This window comes from Phyllosticta citribraziliensis (assembly GCF_038025025.1).
Source record: "Phyllosticta citribraziliensis strain CPC 17464 chromosome Unknown J3D65scaffold_11, whole genome shotgun sequence".
Taxonomy (NCBI): Eukaryota; Fungi; Ascomycota; class Dothideomycetes; order Botryosphaeriales; family Phyllostictaceae; genus Phyllosticta; species Phyllosticta citribraziliensis.
In genome coordinates, this window is record NW_027117348.1 from 1,205,844 (window position 1) to 1,227,101 (window position 21,258).

General features: G+C 56.9%; 6 protein-coding genes across 6 annotated transcripts; 2 read left to right on the forward strand and 4 right to left on the reverse strand.

Annotated features, from left to right (window-relative positions):
- Positions 1-258: 258 nt before the first annotated feature.
- Positions 259-3,934, reverse strand: J3D65DRAFT_636487 (uncharacterized protein). The gene is made up of 2 exons (XM_066801410.1): positions 596-3,934; positions 259-532 (listed from the first exon to the last, which is right to left on the reverse strand). Exons 1-2 carry the CDS (start codon positions 3,797-3,799, stop codon positions 461-463), a joined length of 3,276 nt encoding a protein of 1,091 aa, XP_066651998.1. The 5' UTR covers positions 3,800-3,934; the 3' UTR covers positions 259-460.
- A 3,286-nt stretch (positions 3,935-7,220) lies between these two features.
- Positions 7,221-8,474, reverse strand: J3D65DRAFT_102576 (uncharacterized protein). Its single transcript, XM_066793639.1, has 2 exons — positions 7,816-8,474; positions 7,221-7,620 (listed from the first exon to the last, which is right to left on the reverse strand). The coding sequence occupies exons 1-2, from the start codon at positions 8,182-8,184 to the stop codon at positions 7,396-7,398; spliced, it is 594 nt and encodes a 197-aa protein (XP_066651999.1). The 5' UTR covers positions 8,185-8,474; the 3' UTR covers positions 7,221-7,395.
- Positions 8,475-11,382: 2,908 nt separating this feature from the next.
- J3D65DRAFT_636498 (kinase-like domain-containing protein) lies at positions 11,383-13,653 on the forward strand. Its single transcript, XM_066801411.1, has 2 exons — positions 11,383-12,210; positions 12,270-13,653. The coding sequence occupies exons 1-2, from the start codon at positions 11,571-11,573 to the stop codon at positions 13,265-13,267; spliced, it is 1,638 nt and encodes a 545-aa protein (XP_066652000.1). The 5' UTR covers positions 11,383-11,570; the 3' UTR covers positions 13,268-13,653.
- Positions 13,611-14,783, reverse strand: J3D65DRAFT_102992 (uncharacterized protein). The gene is made up of 2 exons (XM_066793642.1): positions 14,048-14,783; positions 13,611-13,977 (listed from the first exon to the last, which is right to left on the reverse strand). The coding sequence occupies exons 1-2, from the start codon at positions 14,401-14,403 to the stop codon at positions 13,707-13,709; spliced, it is 627 nt and encodes a 208-aa protein (XP_066652001.1). The 5' UTR covers positions 14,404-14,783; the 3' UTR covers positions 13,611-13,706.
- A 2,311-nt stretch (positions 14,784-17,094) lies between these two features.
- J3D65DRAFT_527671 (PRELI-like family-domain-containing protein) lies at positions 17,095-17,719 on the forward strand (the record flags this gene model as incomplete). The annotated part of the gene is made up of 2 exons (XM_066796652.1): positions 17,095-17,247; positions 17,312-17,719. Coding segments are annotated over 2 exons (561 nt in total), but the record flags the coding sequence as incomplete, so codon positions are not given.
- Positions 17,720-18,974: 1,255 nt separating this feature from the next.
- J3D65DRAFT_636506 (peptide N-acetyl-beta-D-glucosaminyl asparaginase amidase A-domain-containing protein) lies at positions 18,975-20,932 on the reverse strand (the record flags this gene model as incomplete). Its single annotated transcript, XM_066801412.1, has 1 exon — positions 18,975-20,932. A coding segment is annotated over one exon (1,563 nt), but the record flags the coding sequence as incomplete, so codon positions are not given.
- Between the last annotated feature and the right edge of the window lie 326 nt (positions 20,933-21,258).

Sequence of the window (21,258 nt, forward strand, 5' to 3'; positions counted from 1 at the left end):
CCACAACCGGTCTATCTGTCGTCAGCCTGGCATCGCGTGAGCGCAGCGCAGCTAGGGCAGAGCACCGGTGGGGTAAGAACTGGAGAAAGCGTGTGGGGCTCCACACCAACTGCATGTGCCCCGCCAGAGGTGGCCCGGTGGCGAGTTTCATGCCGACGCCTACGCCAACTAACCACCCAGCCGCGACAGTGATGTGCGTGTGAGAGTGCACGAGTATGCTGGCGCTTGCAAAGAGAAGGTAGACGAGGAGAAGGATGTGCAATGGTAAGTTCAATTGATTACACTTCTACCAGTACAGAATTCCGTGTCCTGTATACTCCTGTTCCAATCTCATTTCCCACCCGTGATTCCCCTTTTCCTGAACCACTGACACCTGTCCAACCGGACAACAACAACGAAATCAAAAATCAAAACAGGTACATGTATGTATGCCAATGGCGAACGACCACTGGAATCTAGCTCAAGCGTGGGCAGCAGGAGTAGTCGACGCGTCGGGGGTGGAAGACGGCGCAGCGACAGGAACCTTATGAATCTACGCCAGCAGTCAGCAACACGGCGCTTCAGTCAAGTAAAAAGGAAAGGAGACAAAACGTACCGTCGGCCGCTCAACATTGCTCCACGTGAGGGAGTGGCGCACCCAGCGCTTCAGCAACTGGGCGGGGCCCATCTCCTCAACCTCTGCCTGCTTGCGCATGAAGGGATTGCGGTGGGCTGCCCAGTGACTCTCCGTGCTTTCCTGGGACGGCGAGTGGTCCGAGTGGTTGTCGTTGGTCAGGCGGTGCTCGACGTCCGGGCGATGGCCCGCGTGGTTGTTGAGCCGCGCGATGGTGTCGCGCTCGCGCTGCTCTTGGGCTTCGTGCAGCCGATCGTGTTCGCGCATCCAGTCCAAAAACACCTGCAACTTCGGCTTCTTTTTCGCCTTTTTCAACGAGTACTCGAGAAACCATACCTCTGGTTCGGTGTAGGTGTGGTTGTGGGGTGGAGCCTCCAGGTTCCGCTTCGACAGCTCGATGAACTTGTCCTCGTGCTGGGCCTTGTGGTTGTTGAGCTGCGCCGTCGCGTTAAACTCGCGCTGCTCTTGGGCTTTGTGCTTGCGACCGTGTTCGCGCAACCAGTCCATAAACACCTGCCACTTCGACTTCTTTGTCGCCTTTTTCAACGCGTCGTCGAGCTCCTTTAGCTCTTGTTCGGTGAAGTTGAAGGGTCGAGGCTCCAGTTTCCGCCTCTTCGACAGCTTGTTGAACTTGTCCTCGTGCTGGACCTTGTGGTTGAGGCGGTTGAAGCCGGATGTATAGTTGAATATGGAGGGGTTCCTAAGAAGGGAGTGCGAGCCGGAAGTGTGGTTGAAATGGAAGAGGTTCCCAAGTACGTGCGAGCCAAGGTGCGGGCCAGGCCCAAGCTGACGCCGCTCGTGGGCAGCAGCCGTCGTCTTGCCCTCGTTCTCGTTCTCATCCTTTTCGTAATGGAACCTGCGGGCTGCCTTGTCGTTCGGGTGCGCCTTTCGGTACTTTTCCAGCTCCACCTTCATGTCCTTGTCCTTCCCCGACTCCTTGATCGACTTGACGATGTTCTCGACCTCCTCTTTGGTGTAGTCGGGAAACCACAGCCTCTTCGACAGCTTGTTCTCCCTCGAGTCCTTCATCAAATCTTTCTTGGACACGGTGAGCATCATCTCGGGCGGGCCGATGTGTACGCCATCCTTGCCCTCGCCACGCCGCTCTTGGATCTCCATTGCACCGGTATGTTTCGAGTGCTCCCCGGACCCACCGACAACTTCTTCATCATCATATATCAAGCCGCACCACCGGCCGAAGGGGCCACAGTCTTTGTTGTCCCGGGTAATCTGCCTCTTCGACAGCTTGTCCTTCTCCTTGACGTCCCTGAAAAGGATCTTCCCAAAGTCACGAAGCCCGGGCGGGCCGATCCGCCGGTCATTCTTCTTGCCCTCGCGACGCCGCTCTTGGATCTCCATTGCACCGGTATGTTCCGAGTGCTCCCCAGAACCACCGACAACTTCAACTTCTTTATCATACTGGAGACGCCGCTCTTCGATCTCTGTTGCACCGGTATGATTCCAGTGCACCCCGAGACCACCGACAATAGCCTCAGGCTCACGCCGCTCTTGGATCTCCATTGCACCAACATGTTCCGAGTGCTCCCCGGAACCACCGACGACTTCTTCTTTATCATCCTTGAGACGCCGCTCTTGGATCTCCAAATCAGTAGGAGGTTTTAAGTGCTCCCTGGAACCACCGACAGTATCATTGAGCCGACGCCGCTCTTCAACCTCAGTTACACCGGTATGATTCGAGTGCGCCCCGGAGCCACCCACAATATTATCGAGCTGACGCCGCTCTTCGACCTCAGTTGCACCGGTATGATTCGAGTGCGCCCCGGAGCCACCGACAAGATCATTGAGCTGACGCCGCTCTTCGACCTCCGTTGCACCGTTGTGATTCGAGTGCGCCCCGGAGCCACCGACAACAACATCTTTGGGGCGACACCACGGTCGAATCCATCTGATGCGACAGACGCGTTGTATTCCCGGAAGACTTCTTTTGACAGCAAACCCCCGGTGGAGTATGTTGTCGGGGGCGTTTTCACGGAGCTTGCGCTTGCGCTCATGCTCCTGCCTCTGCTGCTCTGCCTCCTGCTTCTGCTGCTCTGCCTCCTGCTTCTGCTGCTCTGCCTTTTCCTGCGCAGCATTATGCTCGCCGTGCTCACGGAGGAATTCGCTGCATCCCGCTGGCGGAGCCCGGGAAACGGGCACGACATTCGTACCTAAACATTTTGCCAGTGTCAGCTTGGGCATGTCTTCTCTCTTGCGCAGCTTGGGCAAGATGAGGGGAATCTTGTCCGCGGCCTGAGTTCCTGACGGCTTCTGCTCGGCGTTGGAGGGGTAGTGGTTGTCGGGGTCGTGTGTGGCGTGGAGCTTCTTGTTGCGCTGAGGCTTCCCCTTCTCTTGCTGCTCCTGGAGCTTGCGAATCATCTCCTTGCATTCCGGTGATGTGGCACGCGGGTGGTCCAGGCCATCGTTGGGCGCAAGACATTCTTCCAGCGTCAACTCAGGCATGACTTCTCTTGTCCGCAGCTTGGGCAAGACGAGGGTCTTGTCCGGGGTCTGGGTCTTCGCGGGCTTGTTTTGCTCGAGCTGCTGCTGCTGCTCCGCCTTCTCCTTCGCCGCATCATGCCCCATGTGCTCGCGAATGAGCTCAGCGCATCCCGCGGGCGGATTATGGCCAGGATGCGGGCCGTCCCACGGCGCAAGACAAGCCTCGGGTATCAGTCCGCGCTTGCGCAAGCCGTGCTGGTTCACCTCGACCTTAGTACTCGGCCGCTCGCCCGGAGCACCCACATGCACGATGGTCCCGTCCCCATGGCCGACTTTCTGACATATGGTTGGTTGGTCCTTCTGCAGGTGGTGGGTGCGCCAGTTGTCGTCGTGGCAGAGATTCCATACTCGCTCCGCTGCCTCGTCTTGGTCTCGCTTCCGCAACAGGGCCTCTTCCGTTCGGCCGACGTCGGAGCTGTCGTTGACGTCGATGGTCTTGGTCGGGGAGTCCTTTTGCTGCCGCTCCCCAATCTCCTGCATGACGGTGTGGTTGAGGTGGGGGCCGGCTTTCGTGGGTGAGTACTGGAGGTTTGTGCCGGCGGTGGTGCTGTTGTGCGAAGCTAATTCCGAGCCGCCGTGCCTGATCTTGTGCATCTTCTCCGCCTCCAGGTTCTCCTCTTCGAGATTCTCCTGGCTCTCCTTTTCGCGGCTGTGGGCTTCGTGGCGGGTTTTCTCCCGCTTCTCCATGAAGTGCTGCTTGTGCTTCTCCGCCACCTCCAGCTTGGCAGTGTGGTTCTTGTGCGGGCAGTCGATGATCGACGTGTGGTTATTTACGGCACCGGGATGGGGAGTGACGGGGACAGGGGCGGGAGCATCTCTCTTCGGCAGCTTGGGCAAGATGGGGCCTTTTTCTCCAATCTCGGGTTGAATGGGGGGTTTTTTGTCAGTGTCCTTGCTGCCAAAGGAGTGCTTGCACATCGGTGCAATACTCATGTGGGGCCAACTATGATGATGACAGGGTAGCTGCATCCTCCAATCTTGCGCATCTCCTCTCTTCCGCGGCTTGGGCAAGATGACGCCATCGATCTCCATCTTCGGGGGGGCTTTGTGGTCAGGGTCGGGGTCGTCGCCGGCATGGTACCTCATATTGTGCCTCAGCCGCTCAAGCCTCTCGGTTTCCCGCTCATTCTGCTCTTCCTTCTTCTTCTTGCATTCCGGTGACAAAACATGCCCGTGCATAGGGCCTCCTCCTCCGCCATTAAGATGGCAGGGTTCTTCTCTCTTTGGCAGCCTGGGCAAGGTGGGTCTTTCGTCTTCGACCTCACCGTCTCTCTTCTGCAATCCGGGCTCCGACTTGATGGCATTCCCCGTCGTAGTCTCCAGCACGGTGTCGTTCGGCTTGTGGGGGCTGTCGTACGCGCTTGGGGGGAGCTTGCCCTTGGGCGTGTAAACTTCGTGCCCCGGATCACTCTCCCACGGCTGCGGGTGCGGGTGGAGCTTGTCCTCGAGCTTGCCATGGCCAACTTCGGGCGCGGAGTCGTCCTCGAGCATCTTATCACTCTCCAACGCCCGCGGCAGCAGCACCGGTGTCTCGGAAACAGCCGTCAAGAGCGGCGTCGACGACGCACGCGGGTCGTTCCAAGTCGACGACGGGTCCTTCGCGTCGAGCGGCGCATTCGTCTGATTGAGCACCTCGTGGTGGTTGGTGCGGAGCTCACGGAGAGACACGACCACATCCTCCCACAGCCTTTTGCCCTTGACGTGGTCGGCCTTGGAGCCGTCCTTGCTCTGAAGCTTTATCGACTTTCTCCTCACGGCCTCGGCTGCCTTCACCTGGTCCTGCGACAGGTGCCCGGCGCCGTTGGTGGCGGGATTTTCGCCCCAGTGGTGCGTGTACCACTGCTCTTTGGCGTAGGCTTCTGGGTTGGGTGGGGGGTGGTTCTTGGCCGGCGGGCCGTTCGTGTTTTCCTTTTGCTCGGCCGTCATGTCGTCTTTGCCGGGGCCGTGGTTTTTCCACATCTCCGTAAAGTACTTTTCAGGGTCCGTCAGCTCGTTTTGCTTCACTTCCTCGGCTTTATGGTCGCCGGGCCCCTGCAGTGCTCGAGCAACTTTGTTGAAGATGCCGAAATGCTTATGTTGCAGGAGTTTGTCATCGTCCGCGGACTGCACTGCCTGTTCCGAGCTCTCATGCTTGTGCATGTTTTCGGCCAGCTTGTTTGACATGACCTGCCTCTGCTCTTCCGTCAGGGGCGTTGGCTCTACAGGGACAGCCCTCTTCTTGAGGATTTCCAAGGCTGGCAGCATATTCTCTTTGGCGAACACAGGGCTCTTGATGAATTTCTCCAGCCTGGGGTCGGGCTTTCCCTGTTTCTTGATCTTCTTCTGCTGAAGCTTGGTGGCAAAGTCGTACATGAACCTGGTCTGCATCGCCAGATTCTGGCCTCGCTCGCGACTTTCCTTGTCCCAGAACTTTTTCCACGCCACATCGCGCTCCTCCGGCGACATCCTTCTCCAATTTTTTTCGTTGATTTCCTTGCGAAAAGCGCGCGCGCGATCTTTGGACTTGCTCTCGGAAGGGGCTTTGAAATTCTTCTCCTTCTCGTATTGATCCAGGAAGAAGTGGAAGCCTTTCATGACGTCGATGACAGGGTCCTCCTGTTTTGGGCCCGTTGCCTGTCCATCTTTGCCAGGTGGGGTGGGCTGGGGGACGGGAGCCCCTTTGTTGGTGGGGGCTGGGGGGAGTGAGAGAGAGGATGGGAGGACGACGGCAGGGGCGGCGGAGACGCTGCCGAGAAGCAAAATGGTGAGGACGATGGTGAGAAACTGCATATTGAGATGCATCTTGATGGGTTAATGACTCATCAAGAACATGAGATGACGTGGAGTCAAAGTTGATGAAATGGAAAGGAATCAGAGGGAGGAGAGTTTCTTCTTTATATCCTTCGTGCGCAGAAATCAACCAGGAGACAACCATTGTTGAGCTGTTCCATAAAAGGTCGATGGGCACGCGTACCACTGTCTAGGAGTACTCCGAAGACAATCTACCCCATGGGAGCAGAATCATATGTTTGGAACACAACTCGCCCTTGGGAGAGAAGGATTTGGTTCGCACATGTCAAATCAGAAGTAGACGCGGTCGCATGACTTTTGGACTTTGTGATTCGAGGGATGAAGAGAGTCGAAGATCCATCACTGCCCGTCTTGTCAGCGTGATTCAAGAAGGGCATATTGAAAGACAACCAAACCGCGAAGCATGGGTGAGGGAGCCGTGGAAGTGCCACGCAGGCTCTCCCAACCGTCCCCACCACCGCATCTCAAGCACCTTCGCCATCCTTCCTCTGCGTCCAATCCAACGCTGCAGACACTCACACATGTCTGTCACAGAGCAAACACTGCGCCATGGTCACGTTCCCATCTGGAACCAAGTCAACAATCACCAGCGTCTCCCCACAACTTGCCCCACAAAAAATTCTCATCGCTCGTACAAGAAACCCCCCGATGCGCCAAATCTCGTTTCACGACGCAGCTCAACCGCACGTTTCGACCAATGACGGCCGCAGATTGACTTGATGAATCAAGACCTTGCTCGTGAGTTGCTGGCACCAGCAGCATTTGGCACCTGCGCTGCGCTGTGCTGCGGCCTGACCCGATCCGCTCCCCACCCGAGCTTGTTTGGTGGAGCAGAGGGCAGGGACATCATCCAAGGTGATGCTTACCTCGCCATTCTTCGGTACTCGGGGAGCTGTGTTGGGTGGTAGAAGGCTCCCGCTCGCCAAAGGGGCGACAGTGCAAAACCTGTATTCTCAACCTGCTCGAAACGAACAACGTTTGGGAGCCACAGACAAGGACAGAAAAAGTGTGCCTTGATTGATTGATGATGCCGATAGTTGATGCAGTTATGCTGGTGCAGAGATGTTCTGCTACATGGGACGAGAGAAACGGTACGATGAGAACATGATTGGATTGCATGCAGATGCTGGAACAGACGACGCGTGGTTTTGCGGGAGACGTGCCTTGTTGGTGATGGACCTGTATCCCTTGACCTTGGCCTTTGATTTCGCACCTACCTTTGTGCGCTGCGCAAATTTGTCTCCGAACCGCCGTTTGGGTGCCTTGCTTGTTCCACGCATTGCACTTTCTGGGTCTCAAAAGACGGGCCTGACGTAATCAAGCGCCGGGTTTGCCTTATCGGCGAGTCCTGCCCGTGCTGCGGTACGGCGTCGCGGCTTGCGCGAAACGCGCTGTGGAATCTCCATCGACCTGCGTGGTCGGCGAAAATTGGTTGAGATGGATGTGAGCAAGAACATCAGGCAGGAAAGGACCGCACGCAGGCCAGCGGCCCATCATTCGACCGTACAGCTAATGGCATGCAGCATTTTCTGCGTCGCGTCCTGCTTGGCCTCGAGCTCCTCGAGCCGCTGCTTGAGACCAGTGTTTTCTTCCTGGATGTTCTTATTCTGCTCCTCCAGCGCCGTCACCTGCTGGGTCGAGGCGGGCGGCTTCATAATCACGGGCGTGACCTTTTTGATATCCAGCCCTTCCAGCTGCTGCCGCAGCGTATTGTTGACCTGCCAAATGTTGTCATTCTCCTTGCGCAGCACGGAAATCTGGCGCTCCATGGCGGCGAGGCGCGACGCCAGCTTTCCCAGCGTCGCCGTGTTGATTGTCAGGACCTCGGACGCAGCTGGGTCGTCGCCGGCGCGGCAGTTGGGCTGACGGACGGCGCATCAGCAGTGTGCTTGCGAGGCTGGGGGCCATCTTACGTTGAGCGTGCAGCTTTCCTGCCAGTCTTGCCGCAGCCGACACTCGGCACAGCCAAAGCCCGCGTCGTCGTTGACCGGGTCGTCCGAGTAGGCCCAACACTCGGTGCTGTTCTCGCGACAGCGCTCGCACGGCGCGTCCATCTGGCGGCCCTGGGCCGTCTCCATGATGCGGCCAATGTGCGACCACTTGACCTGGGTGTCGTGGTCCATGGCGGCAAAGTAGTTTTCCGACACGCTCCACCACTCGTTGTTCTTTTGGGGCCGACGGACTGGTCGGTAGGTCATGGCTTCGTCGCCGCTCGAGGGACGTTTTGGGGCGCGTTGCTCGCTTTCATCGGTCGGCAGCGCGTGCTTGGCCATCCGGCACATGGACGTTGGCGGTGGCGAGGGTCGAGGGGGTCGGGAATGGGTTGGCTGGGGTTAGGGGAGGTTTTAGGAGGTGTGAGGTTGGGGAGATCAGTGAGGAGGTCCACGGAGCAGCCCGTGAGGCCCCGAGGGTGCGGCGAGGTATCGCAACCTCCGCATGAGCGCATCGCGTCTTTGTAGACAAATCGACCGCTGAATGGCCGATGCAAGGGTTCGGCGCGTCATATGCAGGGTTGCAGGCGGTGAGGGTAGGCGGCCTGTGGCGGATCCATGCCCTGTTGAGCCTGGCAGAGCTGCTCGGTTGAATCTTGGAGCCACCTTTGAACCCAATCGATGTCCTCATCACCGGCGTCTGTCGCTATCGCCATGACATTTACCGAGAGCTGAGCCTATTTGGAGCGCCGCAGCCGAGCTCCGTTTGGTTGTGCCATGTCCAGCTTGAGCCAGCACATCAATCTTCCTCGACGTCCCGCCCAAGGCGAAAGCGTCGATGAAAAAAGTCAAGAGACGAGGCAATCAAAAATTGCGTCGGTGGAGCTCCCGAAGGAACTTCATACCAGGCGACCGCCGCGATGTGCAATGCAGGGTCTCCTGACAGCTGAACCGCCTTCTGGAGCGCGGCAAGCCCAACAAGGTCTGCCATGATGTTAGAGAAAGCTCCATTTGGGGGGAGAGGGAGGGCACAAACAAGTATAGTATTAAAAGAGGAGAAAGAAAAGAAAGGTTTGGATGGGCGGGCGGCGTCAATGTCATTCACGGCCAGGTGGTACGTGCGTTCTCGTTTACTAGCGCCGCGCTAAGTGTTACTGCCAGGCGGAGGCTTGGGAGGAAGGACGACACCGTCACCCTCCACGCCGACTGGACGGACTTGCCCTCCACAGGGCCAACTTGCATTCATCCTCCTCCACTGCTGCGCCTAGGGAGCAGTCGCTGAGCAGCAGATCTGCGCCCACGAAGCATCCATCATGCTCCGGCAGTTGCCTACTTCACCAAAACACACCACCAACGCTGCTCACTTTCCCCCTTCTGCAGCGTCGAATGAAGAGCGGGGAAGGTGAGAGCTGCATGAAAGGTGTGACATGCGGCGCTGTCTGGCTCCTTGGTCAGAATGCAAGGAATGCCCCATAAGCGCGCGCTTCGGGCAAAGCCAATCATCGGCGTCTGCGGCACCACCTCGTCAAGAAACGCGAAATGCAAACGCGACACATTCGGTGGCTTTCACCAGCCTCGTTGACCATTCTGCCGACGCCCCTTTGGTTTCCGCTTCCTCGAGGTACTGCCAGGCAACTTCCAAACCAAAATGGATTGGGACGACAACGCAGAGACGATCCACACACTCCGCATCATCAAGAGGATTGAGCAGTACAGAGCGCGGGAGGTAGACCTTCTCCATTGTGCTGGCTGGGACGGTAGGGAGCGCACGCCTGCTTCCTCAGCGCCCCTTCCTGCCCAGGGGGCCACCCAGGTGTGGCCTTTTCCTCGGCCATTCAAAGCCTTACCGATTACCCCATGGTTCTGTTTGATCTACGACCTCGGTGCTGGAGAATAGTCCAAAAGCAAAGACCAGACAACCATTTTTGCAGGGGGATCTCACAGGCAGAGAGAGACCGTTTCCACGGGAAAGCAACTCGGACGGGAGGCCCTGTGGTCGTGTCGGAGGCTGTGTTGGTCTCGACTGCTCCCTCAAGCGCACCGCTGCATGGTTGTCTCCGGGCTCTTTTCCCTCCGAAGCAGGCACTGCAGTACCGACGAAAATCTCAACCAGCCCGGCACACAGGGGCAGATGTGCCGCTCCACCTCGGACAGCATTGTGCCAAAGCGTCCCTTGACATGCTTGGTCTTGCTTCGTTCCAAGCGGGAGGGAGAGAGTGGTTAAACCATGCATGGGCGTGGCGTGCAATTGTACCGCGCCTCAACGCTGCCCACATCACACCAGAACAGCGAAATTGGTGGACCGAAGTGATGGTATCCAGCCCAGGCCCACGCGGCATGGCAAATCAGCTGCATGCCTCCCTGCTCGAAGCATATTGGGGGCTGGGCGGTCGTGGTTGGTGAAGGTGGAGCGCTAGCGGTGCATTTGCCCTCGTCAGACAATTGCCACCTGCGCCGCACAAGTGCCCCACGTCCTTGAGAAGACTGAGTGATGGCGTGATACCCAATAAGGGGTAGAGCACGTCAGCGAGGCTGGGTTTGGGCTGGGTGATGTCTGATCACATTCAAATTACAAGATAGAAGTTGATGTGGTTCGATTTCCTCTCCGAGGTCTTTGAGTGCCGTCCCAAGACGAGAGATTGAATCTCTGAAAGGCCACTGCCCTTATCCGTAGTGTCACATTCTCAAAAAGTGGACCACGACAATAATGCATTCATTGAGTGGTTTTCAATCCTTCCGATTTGCGCTGATGCTGATGCCTTTCGCCCAAAATGCCTGTCTTTGACGCAGTTGTGCTGTCATCTCCCTCCTCCCATCTTAGCTTCAGTTCCAGTCTCCCAGGCCCAGTCCCGCTCAGATTACCCAGTCGTCATGGAGTTCTGTTTTTGGAAGGTTCGGAGTCAACAGGAGATGCTACTCGCACGGCGATTCAAACTCACATCCACTGCCGGTGGACTTGCCCCTGTTCTTTTTGGAACTGTTTCCCATTGTCACCATGAGGTTTCTGTTGTCTTCGCTCGCAAGGTTTCTAGCAAGACCATCTCTGCCCTCCCGCTGATCCGTGGAAAGCAAAGGTCCTCTTGATGCGGAATGAGTCTCGCCTGTGGAACGGCTAGCGCTCGTGTTGGAATTGTTTTGTTGCGTATTCGATGTATTGGTATTATTGTTGTTGGTGTTACTCGTGTTGCTCGACATTATTTTCGCTTTTTGTCCGTCCAGTTTCTTTGGGCTAGGCGGTTGAAGGAGGCGACTTCGAACAGTTGTCTCTCTTCACAACCCGCATCCTCTGTCTACATATATACCCGAGGAGGTTTTTCCAGCATCAAATCACACTCCTTTCTCCTTTTCCATGGAATCCAACATGGCTGTCATCCTTCGCCATGTTGGTACCCAGTCATTGCTGCGTGATGGTTGTAGGTAAGCGAGCGCGCATGACTGTGCCACAGCCCTCAGCCTCTGACCAACCATGCTCAGTCTCCGAGACCCACCAACGTGACTGCAAATGTTGACACGCATTTAGCGCGCGTGTTCACTAAGCGCCCAAATTCTGCCACAAACAACTTTCTCTCACACACTCACACACTCCCCCATTCCCCCCTTCTCGCTCTCTTTCTCTGCGTGGGTCGGCAACATTCCTTCCCCCCTCACAGATCGGTCATCGCGCGCCCGGCCACGTATTTCTACCGGTCTATAGCCATTGAACCCCTCTTTTTCAGACTAAGTCTCTGCCCGTTGCCATGGACTTTGACGAAAATACAGAGACGAATCATGCACTCCGCACTATCAAGTGGATCGAGCAGTACAGAGCGCGGGAGGGAGAACTCCCTGATTGGATGGCTTCCTTCCGCCCGGGTCACTGCTGCTCACGATTAAACAAAATGCCTCTAGCCGGGTCGTTCAACTTTTGCTTCATATTTGAATTTGACGACGGCGTTAAATGGTTAGCCAGACTTCCCGTTCCAGGCCGGGCCATGGATCCAGACGGCAAGCTACGGCGCGAGGTCGCCGTGATGAAGCACATCCAGACCAACACCAGCATTCCGGTGCCCGCGATCCACTTCTGGGGCATGTCAGCCGACAACAGTCTCGGACTGGGCCCGTTTATGATTATGGATTACGTGGACGGCCTGAGGCTCGGAGAGTTGTGGAAGGACCCGACGGCATCGCGGCTTTCGCGGCATTTAAAGGACATCAGTGACCGAGACTTGCGAATCGTCCATCGCCAGATGGCGAGATTCTCGCTCGAGCTGTACAAGCTCAGATTTGACAAGATTGGATCCTTGATCATTGACGATGACGGGCAAGTGAGCGTCCAAGGACCGCCTCTCACATGGACCATGCAAGAGATTGAAGCGCACTCGGGAATCAAAGCCGGAGGTGAGAAGACATAAGCCCCCAGAAGCGGCAAATGAGGGACTGACTCTGCATGCAACAAGGCGACCGACTCGAGCCCTTCGATTCGAGTACCGAGTACTTTGACTGGATCACCGACATGGACTGGCAGCATCTTGAGGAGCAATTCAACTCTGTCGACGACGCTGCCGACGCGCGTGCCAAGTACGTCTTTCAAAAGCTCTTCCGCAGGACGATTCCGCGTTTCGTCTCGCATGACCACGCGCCCTTTGGATTGGTGTGCGACGACTTTCGCTACGGCAACATGCTCGTCAACAACGAACAAGATCTGCACATCGTGGCCGTCCTAGACTGGGAGTGGTCGTACACGGCGCCCCTGCAACTGTGCCACAACCCGCCGCGGGCCCTATGGGGCAAGCTGCCTAATGACCTGAGCGAGCAGCGCGACGAGTTGGCGCGATACAAGGAGTTCCTCGACACGTTCATGGACGAGCTCCGACGCGAAGAGGAGGCTCAAATGGACGACAGCCATGGCAACAGCAGCAGCAGCAGCGGTGACGCACAACCTAAATTGTCCGCCTTGATGCAAAGGTCGTGGGACGACGGCACTTTCTGGTTCAATGAAATCATCCTGTCGTGCTACATGGGCGGCAATGACACGGCATGGAAGCTGCTCTGCAAACAGTATCCCGAGATTGCCGTGGTCGACGATATTGAAGAAGAAGCGCTGGCTGAATTTGTCGAGAGAAAGGTGCGCTGGCGCGAAGAGTATGACGAAATCGAGCGCATCTATGCGGCAGATGCGGCAGCAAGAAAGGAGAAAGAAGCACAGGAGGAACGAGACAAGGCGGGGTCGCAGGGAGGAGACGGTGCGGGAGGGGAGACGGCGGACGAGGGTGGTGAGAAGGGGGATGTTGGACGAGACGAGGTAGACGACATCCACGAGCAGCGAGTTGAGGAAAAAGAGGAAGAGAAGTCGATTGAGAAAGAGGATGATCCCGGGAAAGCTGAGGAGGAAAAGGTGTCCGAGAGGGAAGAGACGCAGTTGGTGATTCGAGAAAAACAGGCTGAGCAGCAGTAATCGCACTTTTGTAGACTCACAGCTGCCAAATACCTGCCAGTCGGCGACATCTAAGCAATACTTGAGATGGGCCAGGGCACCAAAAGTGGATCTGCACATGCGAGTGCGCGGCGTCTTGGGCTGACTGTCTGGCTGTCTGGCTGCGGCATGCCATCACGGTCATGCTGGACACGATTGACAAACTAGTTGGTGGGGAAGTCGAGGAGTGGGTAGAGAGGGAGCATTCATGTGCTTCCATTTGGTACATACCCAGATGACAGGCCAAGGAGCATTCGTGCGCTTTAATGGATGACTGGGAGGAAGAATTCAAGGAGGCCTACATGTACAAACAGCCCGAACACGGCATGGAAGCTGCTCGGCAAGAGAGGGTGGGTGCTGGCTGGAGCGGCAGGGAGAGCGCGCCTGCTTCCTCAGCGCGCCTTCCTGCTTAGAGGGCCACTCAGGTGCCGCCTAGTTTTCCATCTTGATTTTGACCTTTCCCTCTCAACTCCGAATTGCTTGACCACCTCACCTCATTTCCAATCCTTTGCGTCCCAGTTTTTGACATCAGGAATCGCGAACGTGACGACCTTGAAGACCTTGAAGACCGTGACGACCGTGGCGACCATGAAGACCCCGATGACGGCATTGAGGACGAAGCCGAAGCTTTGGACATTGAGATGGAGCCTATGGAGAATGACCAGGACAGCTTAGCAGTAAGATTAGGTGTCCTGAGCATTCTCTACCCACGATCATTCTCAATTCGTATGAAAGGTTTCGCTGACATTGGTAGGAACCTGCCGGAAAAATGACCAAAATATGGACTTCAGCGAAGCAAGCCATGGTACGATATAGCAACACCACCTGCTAGAAGTCTTCCAACCTTTCTCATGAAGTAGACCCTTGTAGTTCCGCCACCAAGCGAATCCGCTCTTGACTTCCTGGTGCTCCGACATGATCTCTGAAGATGTGCTTTTCCAGTTCTTGTTCATTGCGATATCTCCTGCTGCAAAGACGGCAGTGCGGCCAGTTGATCCAGGTCTCAAAGTCGATGTGCCTGAGTCCCTGGAGTCTTTCCCTCCACTACTTGTCGTCATTGAAGTAGGATGGCTGTAGTGGTGCATCCTGCTGCTCGATAAGGCTCGCGTACAAGTCATTGACTTCTTTGTTATTGCTCAGGGCATCTTGCTCCTTTTCTGCCTTGGTATTGGCGGCGGGTTTCGCTTCTTGCTTTTCTTGCTTCGGCTTTTTCTTCACTGGTTGCTCCTTCTGGCTTAGCTGTTCTACCTCAGCACTGGTGGCGGGTTTCGTTTCTTGCTTCGATTTCTTCAGCTTTTTCTTCACTGGTTGCTCCAACTCATCCTCTAGGTCCGGGGTGGAACCGCGCCTTATCAAGGCATTTTTCGCCGCCTCAATGATGATGTCGTCACCAGTGAGTAGCATTTCCTCATATAATAGTTGCCCTGCATCCTTGTAGGTCAATGTTGGAGGTGGATTGGGTAATGCCACCAGAGGAGGAACCACGAATGTCGAATTCGCGGCAAGATAGTGACGTATGGGATTGTAAATCTCCTCAGGTGTCAGATGAGGGGCTTCACCGCATGCTGTAAACAGTTCTGAGATTGTTCCTGACAGCGTGATGCAATTAAGCCTTGTCATTGGTTCCTGTGTCGGGTTCGTGATGCCGCCGGTGCAAATGATCCACCCAAGATGGCCATCGCTATGCTTGTATGGCACCTCCTGAGCGAGAGCGGGTGGCTTTGACGATAGTGGGTGTCGAAAGAAATTGGACCTCCTGGCGATACAAGTGCGTCTAGGGAGCGTTCATTCGCTGCTCCGCCTGCGTTTGGGGAGCATTCATACACCTCTTGCGCTTGGGAAGTGGTCGTTCATTGTCGCAGACAGACCGTGAGAGCCTCATTTCTTTCGACACCCACTGTGCCGTATTCTGAAAAACTTCTGCGCCACCGACATCTCGAGCCGAACGACATTTCGCAGACCACAGGCTGCGGGCATTAGCTCTCTACCCACAAAAAATACATAAACCTTACTTTTCATTATGATTTTCACGTACGACCATAGCAGGTAGAAAACTCGGAACCCCGTCCGCTCTTCCATAGATAAGCTACCTTGCGGCCGATTAGTAGTTGCGTGGGTGACCAGCAGCGAATCCCGGCTGTTGTACGTTTTGTCCTTATTTCTTTTTTTTCTTTCTCTTTTGTGGGACGGCGGTGGCGGAGTGGAGGAAGAGGAAAAGTGGAGCAAGAGGCGAAGACCCTGCCAAGGAATCATGGGACGAGGGAAGGGTTAAGCGAGTGGCGAGCGGGAGTGGGGCGGTTGATCGCGGGTGCGTGGTAGTCGTGTGCGTGCGTAGGATGTTGTTTGGACATGGAACGTTATTGTGATGGAACGGATAACTGGAAGTGGTTGATGTCGTGTTTTCTTTTGCGAGTTGAACTTGGCGGAGGGTGTGGTGGGTTTGACGCGCTTTGATTTTGCATGGTGATTGCGGCATGGTAGTGGTCGTGTGTCGAGATTCTTGATCATGACAAGGCGTAGTCGTCCAACTCAACAGCAAACTTATTATCCAGGGAATTCGAAGTGTGTGAAGCACTCCGAAAAAAATTGAGCAGGGGAGCCACTGACCTAAGCTGCCTCACCATGACAAACAAGCATCCGAAATCCGGCGACAAGACATCGAGGGCATGCCTATAACGTCGCCAATAATCGACGAGGAGCGAGAAGTACTTGGAAGAGACGATTCCAACCGGCAAAGCTCATTGGGCAACGTCCGCGGAAATGGCGAAACCATTTCTTCACAGCTGAGACGCCAGGCCCGGAAACGCATCAAAAGCGCCTGGACGAATCAGTAAGCGCGGCGCAGGCAGCAGCTGGGTACTTCAGCACGCGATGGAATGCCTGGCAGGACGCGGGGATGCGAGCTTGGCACGTGGGGTCAAGTGGAAAAGAAACCAAGGTCTGATCTGGCTGGCGTGCAGGACGGCGGCGGCGGAGCCAAAGTTTAGTAGGTGGACACACTGCCGCGTAGAGTAGAGGCAACGGATGCAGCCGGGTTGTGGTGAGGCATGTCGAAGTGATGCGGTCGAGCGGACGGGATGGTGGCAGCCGGGGACGGTGGGATGCGGGTGAATGGCTAGGTAAGACGGGAACGGTGCAGGAATGCGAGGCGCGCGTTTGGGAGGGCGTGAGCTAGTTAGCTCTAGGTACACTGGCTGGCTGGCTGGCTGGCTGGCTCGCTGACTGGGGCGCTACGGGCGTAGGGTCAACGTTGGCTGTCGAGGGAGCGAGATGGAGATTCTTCAACGTCTCGTTCTCCGCGCGGAGAACATCGGAGGCGGGCGTTGCAAGTCCGGGGTCGGCGAATGACAGAATCGGAATGGGTCGGGAAGCGAACCTATCACCGCACGCGGGTTCCTTCCTGTTGCAGTCTAGCGGGGTGGCCAAACCAAAGAATGACGGTCCTCTGGCTCTGGCTGGACCTGGAACCGAACGAAGGACAGGAAAACGCCCGGGCCTCTCATTCATGTGCCTCTTTATCTTTCCAACCTAACACCCTCTCCCGCTGCCCGTCGCCATCACCAACCGCTCGACCTCCTAATATCGCGCTCCCCTCTCCACTATAGACCATTCGAATAGACGACCGGACGACTTCGCTGTCGCTCCCCCGCAACCCATCTCCGCCGCGCTTCACCTCCGCTACCGCATTGCCGACGAGACGCTGACGCCTGCATTTTTCGCCGTCGACGGCCCGCCACTCTTCCCTGTCACCCACAACAACAACCCCACGATCCCACACTGCTGCCGATTTCTCGCGGCGTCCACCCAAAATGAAAATCTTCTCGACAAGCCACGACTTCAACTACTCGTGGGAAGAGGTCTCGATTGCCAACTGGCGCAAATACTCGCCCTGGAACAAGAAGACGCCTCACGTAATCGCCGTCGACACGCTGGAACGCCACGTCGACCCCCACACCGGCATCGTGAGTTCCTCTCTCCCCTCGTCGGAAGCATCATCACGGACAATGGCTAACACGGCCGCTGCAGCTCCGCACCGAGCGCCTCATCACCTGCCAACAGAGCGCGCCCAAATGGCTGTCGTCGTTCCTCGGCGGACAAGAAGTGTCGCACGTGTACGAGACGTCGTACGTCGACGCGCACGGCAAGACCGTCACCATGTGCAGCATGAACATGACGTGGTCGGACCTGCTCAGCGTGCGCGAGACGGTCGTGTACAAGCCGTGCGCGGCGGCGCGCGCCAGCAAGACGACGTTCGAGCAGACGGCCCAGATCGTCGCCATGTGCGGCGGCTGGAACAAGGTCAAGAACAGCATCGAGGCGTTCACCATGGAGCGCTTCAGCCAGAACGCCGCCAAGGGCCGCGAGGGCTTTGAGATGGTGCTGGAGATGAGCCGCCGCGTGTTTGCCCAGGAGAGGGAGCGCCTCGCGCAGCAGGTCGAGGCCAAGCTGTGAGCGGAGAGCGAGCGACGAGCGAGCGAACGAGCGCGCGTGGCTGCAATGCAGCCTGTGTTCTGTTGGTTGAGGCTGAGAGGTGTCACTACGAGCCTCGGTTGGCACCGCGGTGCCGATCAACTCCTCTCTCACTCCCTCCCCTCTTCTCCTTTCGCCGCACGCTTGCCTGCTTGCTTGCGCCTCCACCAACAGGCCCAAATCTCCACCTGCGGCTGCCAGCTCGCTCTCGCAGCAGAGCAGCACCCTCGATTTCTCGGTCCTCCCCTCTCCCACCATACCACTTTTCTTTTCGTTCATCATCAGCAGCAAGGCGTTGGACACGGTCGGTCGGTCGGTCGGTCGGTCGGTCGGTGTGCTTTATCCAAAAAGTTTTTTTTTTGCTTTCAAACCTCTCATACCTGTCAAGAGTCCATCAATCTCCTTGGTCCCCCCTCCAATTTTTGGCGGCATAGACACTTTGCTCGGTGCTTTTTTCTTCCTTCTGGCTTTTCTTTCGTTGTGTTTCGTCCCAACGAGCGAAGCTAGCTCATGATTTATGCGTAGACGGCGGAATGGCATTGCTTTTTCTCTCTCTCTCTCTCTCTCTCTTTTTGTCTTTTCCCCTTGGTGCTTCAATTTGACACGCTCGTGCGCTTTCAGCACTCTGTTTTCGCGGCATTAGATGGGCGCGGATTTAGACGATGGCGATGGTGATGATGGTGCTGCGAAGCATCGCGCCGCTGTCAGGTGGCAGCTGGCTGGCTCGTCTCGTCTCATCTCTTCTTCTCTCCTGGACAGGCTGGGCAGACTGGTTCTATGTACGTCGGGCAAGATGAGATGGAAGAGCACTTGGCTGTGGTTGTCGAGGTTGTGCATAGACTTTGTTGTTGTGCCACATAGACAGAAAGACAGACATGCAGACAGACAGACAGACAGCGCTGTAGACTACCATGGAACAGAGAATTCTTCATCACGTTGTGCGCATTACCGCCGGCCGGCTGACTGGATGGTGCCACCGTGGGAGAAGCTTTGGTGTGTGATGCTCCTACCTACGTACCTACTGAGATGTTGGCACCCAATGCATGTACGTACATAGCGTGTGTATTATGTATAAAATTATGTATAAAACTCGCCTAGGTCGCCTCCAAGGCACCACAGCAGAAGCGACGAAAGGATACATTTACACATCCCCACCTATTAATATTCCATTCCCTAACCAATGACCCACCCACCCACCACCCACCCACCACCCACCGCCTCTGCTTCCCTCCCTCTCTCTCTCTCTCTGCTACAACCACCCACCCACAAAAAGATCAAACAAAAAGCGACATTACAACATTACAACTCGCCCGCACCGCGCGCTCTGCGCCTCTCCGCCGCCGAAGCGGGAGGAGCGGGGACAAGTGATGGGCCTGGTTTAGAGACGGCGACTCTGGCGCCCACACCCACACCAACACCCACATCCGCGCCGCCGTCTTGCTGCCGCCGCGGCGGCCCATGCCCCAGCATCTCGTGGAGCGGCTTGGGCGCAAAGGCGGTTTCGCTCTCGCTGTGGCTCTCAGGCATCTCGCGACCTTCCTCGCTTCCGCTGTCCTCGACCCAACTGCCATTAACAGCCAGCGCCTCTGATTCAAACAACGGCACGACCTCGCCGCCCGGCAGCAGCGCAGCGAAAGCGAGGTCCTGCTGCGTGTTGTCGGAGCGGCTCGACGCCGACGCGGGCAGCGCCGTGATGGTCAGATCGCCGGTGGCGTTCTGGCGGGTGGACAGGCTCGCGCCGGCGGCATCGGCAGCGACGTCGAAGCCAGCGAGGCCGAGCGGAAAGGCAGACGACCCGGTGACGGCGAGGGTTTTGGCGCGGTCGATGGAGCCGCCGAGGTACGTGAGGGCGGCGGTCGAGACGTAGTGGACAAACGTCGTCAGCGGGTAGGCGGCTTGGCGGGAAAAGGCGGAGACGCCATCTCTGCCCAGCGCGTCGTGAATCGACGTGTTTTGGATCGTCAGCTGGTCGGTGCCAGCCGCCGAGTAGTTGTTGTAGTTGGAAAAGTGCAGCTCCTGCGTCCAAGTGTGCGGCGCGCCGTTGATCGTGGCCGAGACGGACAGGCTGCGCGACACGTTGACGGCGAATTCGAGCGTGCTGTTTGTCCCATTGACCGACAGCCCGCCGTAGTCGTACCAGGTGCGGATGCTGGGCGAGGGCGCGGAAACGGTCGGTTGCGTGCCCGTCGTCGCGCCGCTCGAGTTGGAGTCCGAGTACCAGAGGAACAGCTTTCCCGTGACGACCCAGTTGCTGTTGACCGTCTCGGACAGAATGGCAGTGTTGGGGCCCGTTTCGTTGAGGCCCGCCACACGAATCTCAAACGTGTGCTCGGCGCCGTCGCTCAAGAGTCCCAACCACGGCGTGACGTCGATTTGGTCCTCTTTGAGATCAAAGGCATCGATCCCGACGAGTGGGCGCCAGAAGCTGGCTACGACGCCTCCTGTAAAGACGATGGGAAAAGGCCACGCGACGCCGGCAAGGTTGCCATCGATCAAGAGCTGCAATTCACGAAAGGGCCAGAATCCATACAGTTCGGTGACGTCTCCAAAAGTGTCGACCAATGAGTTGGGCACGCTCGACATCCAGAATTCTTCCTCGGCCTGGCCACATGCGGCAATGGAAAAGATGGCGCGCTCGACATTTGCGGGGATGGTCAAAGCACTGGTGGCGACATCAGCCGGCAGAGCAAAGGCAGAGCCAGAATCAGACGACGACCCAGCAGCAGACACGGGCAGGATTGCGTCAGCAGGCTTGAAGGTCGCGTCGGCATCATTGTAGAACGAGGCAGTCAGAGTGGTGTTGAAGCTGCCCGTGTAGACGTCGCTCAGCAAGTTTCCGAGATCGAAGATGATTTTTTGCGGCTCTTTGAACAGGGATACGTAGGCCGACACGTCCTTGATGTAGGTACAGATGATCCCATCCGCAGTGGGCTCGGCCGTCGAGGTCCGGAATATTTCCGTATCATTAAAGTACATGATTGCCAACCGGTCGTACTGCCGTCCCCGCGACGTGACTGTCAGGTTGAAGACAACCCTGTTAAACTCACATGCCGGCGGAGCGTACTCGCCTGCAAAGCCGTTAGCGAATGGACGGGCACGGGCTAAACGAGCAGCTGCAGTATCAAACCATGTGGGATGCCACGCGTCGCGAGGTGTACGGCAGGGGGCATTGACTTACCAACATATGGCTTGCCGTAGCTTTGGCCGAATACATGGACCATGAGGGTGTCTTGGCAATCAGGTGCTTTTGGGGTGAGGACAGGTGGGTCGAGCTCCACGACATGCAATGGGGAGGTTGACGCATTCTCCGCACGAATGGCCAACGCCTGCTGGTGCAAACGTCTGTTGGCAGCTGCAGCTGCAGCAGCGGCCGGGAGTGCAGAGAGCAAGGCTGCGAGCAGCAGCAGAAGCAGCAGATTGGACCGCGGGGCGGTTGCTGCGCGAATGGGCGGGGCGATCCGTGAGCCAACGGCGCCATGCATGATCGTGGAGCTGTACGCCAT